The 6,691-nt window shown below is 45.6% G+C and overlaps 1 protein-coding gene across 1 annotated transcript in view; it reads left to right on the top strand.

Annotated features, from left to right (window-relative positions):
• Positions 1-5,679: 5,679 nt before the first annotated feature.
• Positions 5,680-6,691, top strand: part of si:ch211-1i11.3 (mitogen-activated protein kinase kinase kinase 5) — an 85,877-nt gene continuing 84,865 nt past the window's right edge. Inside the window, exon 1 of the mRNA XM_060922196.1 lies at positions 5,680-6,129. Within this exon, the coding sequence (XP_060778179.1) occupies positions 5,802-6,129 (328 nt within the window). The 5' untranslated portion in view covers positions 5,680-5,801. The remainder of the gene's footprint in view (positions 6,130-6,691) is intronic.

Genomic DNA, 6,691 nt, shown 5'->3' with positions numbered 1-6,691 from the left:
CTCTCTTAGCTTAATTCCCAAGCTCTCCACATGTGCTGTCCCTCTGATGTGCTCGTTCCTTATCCTGTCCAACCTCGTCACTCCCATCGCAAACCTTAACATCCTCAACTCCGCCACCTCCAACTCCGCCACCTGTCTCTTCGTTAAGGGTACGGTCTCCAATCCATACATCACAGCTGGAGTCACTACTGTCTTATACGTCTTACCTTTCACTTTTCCTGGGACTTTCCTATCACAAATGACTCCGGAAATCCTTCTCCAACTGCTCCACCCTGCCCGCACTCTCTTTCTCACCTCACTATCGCAGCCCCCATTTTCCTGCACAGTTGACCCCAGGTACTTGAATTCATATATAGGCATGTTATTAATCTGTTGCCAATTAACCTAATTTTTTAACATTGCACAACTTTTCCAGTCTTTTGTTCCCCTGTCCAAACTTTTTTGAAATATGATGTTGACACTAAAATTAAAAAAAAAAAAAATTCTCAGGTTCAACATTTGATATGTTGTCTTTGTACTGTTGTCAATTAAATGTAGGGTTTCCATGATTTGCACATCACTGCATTGTGTTTCTATTTTTGTTTTACACGGCTTCCCAACATTTTTGGAATTGGGGTTGAACATGCAGTTATCACTAGGTTTTCATAGTCACATTCTGAACTCCCTCACATACCACAGACTCGCATGCTCTTTTGTAGTCAGATGCATTGAATAGGTAGTCAGGCGGTATTTGCAAAATTTGCCAAGTCTTGTTTTTGGTAATAATATACAAGTTCCGATATAAATTCATAAATCTGGACTTCTTGTAATGTTTGTAGGCTGCTGTTTCATAGTTAACTAGAAAAGCACTCGGAGAGCGCAGACCTCCGCCAAGAGTCCTTTAAAAAATCCGGGATCCAGAAGGTGATCCGGATCACCGCCAAAATTTAATGGATTGTTACTTGTGCCCAGTCACACCTCTGGAAAAAATTTCAGAGCAATCCGTTCATAACTTTTTCTGTAATGTTGCTAACAGACAGACAAACAAACGAACAAACCAACGCTACCAAAAACATAACCTCCTTGGCGGAGGTAATTATGCAGGGTAACTTTGTGCATAAAAAGAGCCCTGAAACCACATATAGGAAATTGGTATAAAAGTATTATATCATGGGGCGGCACGGTGGTGTAGTGGTTAGCGCTGTCGCCTCACAGCAAGAAGGTCCGGGTTCGAGCCCCGTGGCTGGCGAGGGCCTTTCTGTGTGGAGTTTGCATGTTCTTCCCGTGTCCGCGTGGGTTTCCTCCGGGTGCTCCGGTTTCCCCCACAGTCCAAAGACATGCAGGTTAGGTTAACTGGTGACTCTAAATTGACCGTAGGTGTGAATGTGAGTGTGAATGGTTGTCTGTGTCTATGTGTCAGCCCTGTGATGACCTGGCGACTTGTCCAGGGTGTACCCCACCTTTCACCCATAGTCAGCTGGGATAGGCTCCAGCTTGCCTGCGACCCTGTAGAACAGGATAAAGCGGCTAGAGATAATGAGATGAGTATTACATCATTAATATGCAATTATTATATCCATAATAGGTGTTATTTGTGGCACACAACCTTTTTACTCAGGTCAAAAGCAGAGTTCATACATTAGATACCCATTTAACCCTAAAAGGACCTTAACTACTGAGTGGGATCAGTTCGAACCTCAGAGGTGGTGTGCTGCTCAGCCTATTCAACTGACATAACTTTTTGCTTTTAGAAGTTTGTTACTCTATAGATTCTTTATCTAAAAGTATGTTTGTTTCAAGATTGATGAAAAAAAGTGTTTAACAAGGTGACTGATTTTCTGTTGGGGTCCCATAACTCTGTTGCAAAAATATTTCAGCTAGTTCATCGCTTCTTTGTGTGTCAATCTTTGCCTATCTGTACATTTGCATGCTTGTCTCAGATGTCTGCCATAATTAAGAATATAACTCTTTCTTACAAATTGTAGATAACTAGGTGAACCTGTTAGTTATAGAGTTACTGAAATGTCTGATGCTTATGTGTCCATGCACTCTCCATACACAACCACAACAGATTCCTCATCCTTGCACCTGTCCTGTAAATATGCTTTGTGCTAATATGCTTAATAACAATGTGTCCACGTACCAACTCTTCAGTAAAAAGCTGGGATAAGTGATTCCTTATTTGAATAAAAATATTTTATAAAGACAAAATTTGAAACCTGCACATGTCAACTATAATATTTTGAATTAGAAGTATCATTCATGTTTTACTTATTCATTAATATGGAATATCAAATGATGAAAAGTTCATTGCATCATAAACATGTGGACACATTTGAAGGTAGCTTAATATGCATGCTCGGAGAAAACGCTCATTCTGCTTTATTTCTGGTCATAATGTGTGTTCCCAATAACTGCTTTTATCTTCGTGTTTTGTGTTTGAATCCTTAGGCAAAGTGTTACTTCTTGATGTAGTTTGGACATTAAAAAAAAAAAAAACAGAAACTGCTAGCAGCTTAGTAATAAATGTATCACAGACGTTTCTGAAATGAGAGATTGTGAGCTGAGTTCTGGAATGTAGATCAGCTATAAATATTCTCAAGTTCTGTAGCAATAGTGTAAAATATTTCAGGCTTTTTTTATGTTCTCTATGTACTTAAATGTCTTATTTTAAACTTAACTTGATGATATCGTGGAAATATATGATTTCTATTCACATAAAGTTAGTAAACAGGTAATTAAAAAAAATACAGATGTTATAATGGATTTAAAGGTTATAGGCAATGGTCGGAGGTGAAACGTAGAATATCAACTTTATTGTCTAGAAGAACGACCAAAAAAGCGAATTCAATTTTCTTAGTGTCTAATTTGCACCCTAAAATTGAATAAAACAGTTAAAATATACTGTTTTGCCCAATTTCCGAAGGTTTGTTTACATCTCACTTATGCGCACTTTCACTGCCAGGGGGCCGTCATCGCGACGTCATACAAGCCAAACAGACCGGGAGCAGTTCTGTGTTTACCTGCGAACCGAGCACACGTGTGCAGACTTTGGTCGTGAGAAGTTGTGTAAAATGTCTGAAAGCGATGGCGATTTTGAAGCAGGAACTCTCCAAATTGAATATCGAGAGGTGAAACCATGTATGTATGAACGAACCTATGGCCGTTGCGAAGCCATCGGTGAATGTGGCTCATTGGTTTGACCATGCGGCCTCAGAATCGGACAGCGACTCGGCCGACTCTGATCGCGGTGACCCCGGACCTCAACAAGACTCGTGCTCAAACGATTTATCCTGGTAGTTATGATAAATTCCTACTTTCGTCATAATACTAATAAGAGCCCTTTTGAAGAATAATTAAACCGCCCTCCCTAGTGGATATAGGGAACGATTACCGGACAGTGCGCCGGTAGGCCACATTAGCCTGCCATCCACGGCATTATACTATTTATAGCCGACTCTGAGCGAGGAAATATCCCTTTGTCTCATTTCCACAATGATTGTACAGGATCCCTCAGGATTCTTGACTTGTCAATTGCAAGCAAAAGTAAAAATGTTTACCTCCAATCTTCTCCTTTTTGCTTGAGCGTTTCTGCTCCGTTTCTTCTTTGACTACTTGATTTTGTTTCACGCGCAAAATCCACTCTCTCTGCCTCATCTCCTCTTTTGGAAAAAGCCAACCCTCTCGCTCCGCCTCTTCTCCTTTCTCGGAAAAAGCCAACCCTCTCGCTCCGCCTCTTCTCTTTTGGAAAAAGCCAACCCTCTCGCTCCACCTCTTCTCCTTTTTTGGAAAAAGCCAACCCTCTCGCTCCGCCTCTTCTCTTTCGGAAAAAGCCAACCCTCTCGCTCCACTTCTCCTTTTCTGGAAAAAGCCAACCCACTCGCTCCGCCTCTTCTCCTTTTCTGGAAAAAGCCAACCCACTCGCTCCACTTCTCCTTTTCTGGAAAAAGCCAACCCACTCGCTCCGCCTCTTCTCCTTTTCTGGAAAAAGCCAACCCTCTCGCTCCACTTCTCCTTTTCTGGAAAAAGCCAACCCACTCGCTCCGCCTCTTCTCCTTTTCTGGAAAAAGCCAACCCTCTCGCTCCGCCTTTTCTCCTTTTTCAGAAAAAGCCAACCCACTCGCTCCACCTCTTCTCCTTTTCTGGAAAATGCCAACCCTCTCGCTCCGCCTCTTCTCTTTTGAAAAAGCCAACCCTCTCGCTCCGCCTCTTCTCCTTTTTCAGAAAAAGCCAACCCACTCGCTCCGCCTCTTCTCCTTTTTCGGAAAATGCCCACCCTCTCGCTCCGCCTCTTCTCCTTTTTCAGAAAAAGTCAACCCACTCGCTCCGCCTCTTCTCCTTTTTCAGAAAATGCCAACCCTCTCGCTCTGCCTCCTCTCTTTCGGAAAAAGCCAACTCTCTCGCTCCGCCTCTTCTCTTTCAGAAAAAGCCAATCCTCTTGCTCCGCCTGTTCTCCTTTTTCGGAAAAAGCCAACCCTCTCGCGCCGCCTGTTCTCCTTTTTCGGAAAATGCCAACCCTCTCGCTCTGCCTCTTCTTTTTCGGAAAAAGCCAATCCACTTTCTCCGCCTCTTCTCCTCTCTCGGAAAAAGGTAAAAACTGCTTCCTGAACCGGTCCCGTTGTTACAGTTCACTGCACAACAATAAGGCACGGTTTTTCTTTGGAAATTCCCCGAACGCACGTCTGCACTGAAGCCGAACCGCAATGCAAGTAAACAGAAGTGGACTCAACTCAAGTGGTTTGTTTGTCTTGAATGACGTCACATGTTGAGTGGTCACGAAAATCGCCGAACAGAAATTCGCCGCGAGCCGCACTAACTTATTTTAATTATTACTTATTAACAATACTTCTTGGGACCCGAAGAAAATTACAGAGGGTTTTTTAACGTATAAAGTTTCAAATGTGCATAAAATTGAAAACTGTTGCCTATGATCTTTAAGTCTCATCTCATTATCTGTAGCCGCTTTATCCTTCTACAGGGTCGCAGGCAAGCTGGAGCCTATCCCAGCTGACTACGGGCGAAAGGCGGGGTACACCCTGGACAAGTCACCAGGTCATCACAGGGCTGACACATAGACACAGACAACCATTCACACTCACATTCACACCTACGCTCAATTTAGAGTCACCAGTTAACCTAACCTGCATGTCTTTGGACTGTGGGGGAAACCGGAGCACCCGGAGGAAACCCACGCGGACACGGGGAGAGCATGCAAACTCCACACAGAAAGGCCCTCGCCGGCCACGGGGCTCGAACCCAGGACCTTCTTGCTGTGAGGCGACAGCGCGAACCACTACACCACCGTGCCGCCCCATTGCTGACATTACAACAAATAAAAATAATTTGTTTGGGATGTAAATAGAGAGTTAATACTGAAAAACCAGACTGGGCACATTTTGCAAAGTAGGTTGCATATGCTCGCTGGGCTGTTCGGAAGCACATCTGGAAAACAAGCAGAAAGGATTGCGCTGCTGTCACCAGCTGCAGTGTCCCACACAGCGGACTCAGCTCTGCGGTTCGGCTGTTCGACTGTAATGCCACAAAACCCCTCGGTGTTCTCGAGTATTTTGGCCCGAGCATGAATTTCCAGTGAAGTTCTGACCACAGATGGCGCTCCCACATCTGGCGGAACACGATAGGGTAAGTGGGCGGGGACTAAGACGCGTCCGGCGGAGTCTTGAGAAGGGAAGCCACGCCCATTCAGTGTTACCTGCGTCTGCGTAATTGCTTGACGGTCAGGTCGAGCGCGCGCGCTGCGGTAGGTCAGGTATGCGAGCGCGAGGTGGTCGAAAGTGCTTGAGGTTTTAAGGCGCGAGGACGCGATGTACACGACGGAGCGCAGGCGCATGAGCCTGCACGAGGTGAAGAGGAAGAGCTCCATCCGGCTCTCCGCCGGGAGTTTATGGCAGGACTCTCTGGCTCTGGAGCTCAGCGCCAACAAGAGCGTGACGTCTCCGCGCAGCCGCAGCAGGGCGTTATCTGTGGTGTACGTTGTGGTGGAGGACGCGTCAGTGCCGCAGAGTGAGGAAGATCTCTCTCTGAGGTGTGTGAAGGAAGCCTGCGCGGATTCCCACGCCGAGCTGCAGACCGTCCCGTTCGAGTGCATCCTCCACGCCGCGGCCAACACGCTGGATACTTTCTACAACGCAGGCAAGTGCGGACACGCTCCAGCGCGCGGGCTGTGCGCTCCTCCAACCCGTCACCTTTCTTTCAGACGCGCTGTTCGGGAAGCTCAGGCGCATCCCAGTGATGGTCCATGCGAATATTGGGTGGGAGCATGGCAGAGCGTTTGTTCACATAGTTAGAGTAGAGTGGGGGGAAAAAGCCCCCCTTAAGGAAAATTCAGTTTTTCTCCAAGTTGAAATGAACCATGTGTTTAGTTTTAATCATAGTTTTTGACAACAGTGACATGAACAATAATGCCACCTAAAGTTAATACTTAATTTTTTTTTTTAACAAAAACAAACATTATGCCAAGGGGGCCTTTTACCCCCCCCCCCCCCCCCCCCCCCCCAGTGGGGTAAAAGGCCCCCTGAGGTGGGGCAATAGAGGGCTCCGAGATGATGCTAAAAATAGTAACACTGCGTGTGCGCGGCCATCTTGGAAGTCACTCGCGCCAGAGCTCTCATACGCTACGTTCACACTGCAAGGCTTAATGCTCAATTCCGATTTTTTTGTGAAATCCGATTTTTTTGTGAGGTCGTTCACATTA

This window comes from Neoarius graeffei, chromosome 5 (assembly GCF_027579695.1).
Source record: "Neoarius graeffei isolate fNeoGra1 chromosome 5, fNeoGra1.pri, whole genome shotgun sequence".
Taxonomy (NCBI): Eukaryota; Metazoa; Chordata; class Actinopteri; order Siluriformes; family Ariidae; genus Neoarius; species Neoarius graeffei.
This window is presented reverse-complemented; position numbering and strand designations above follow the sequence as displayed.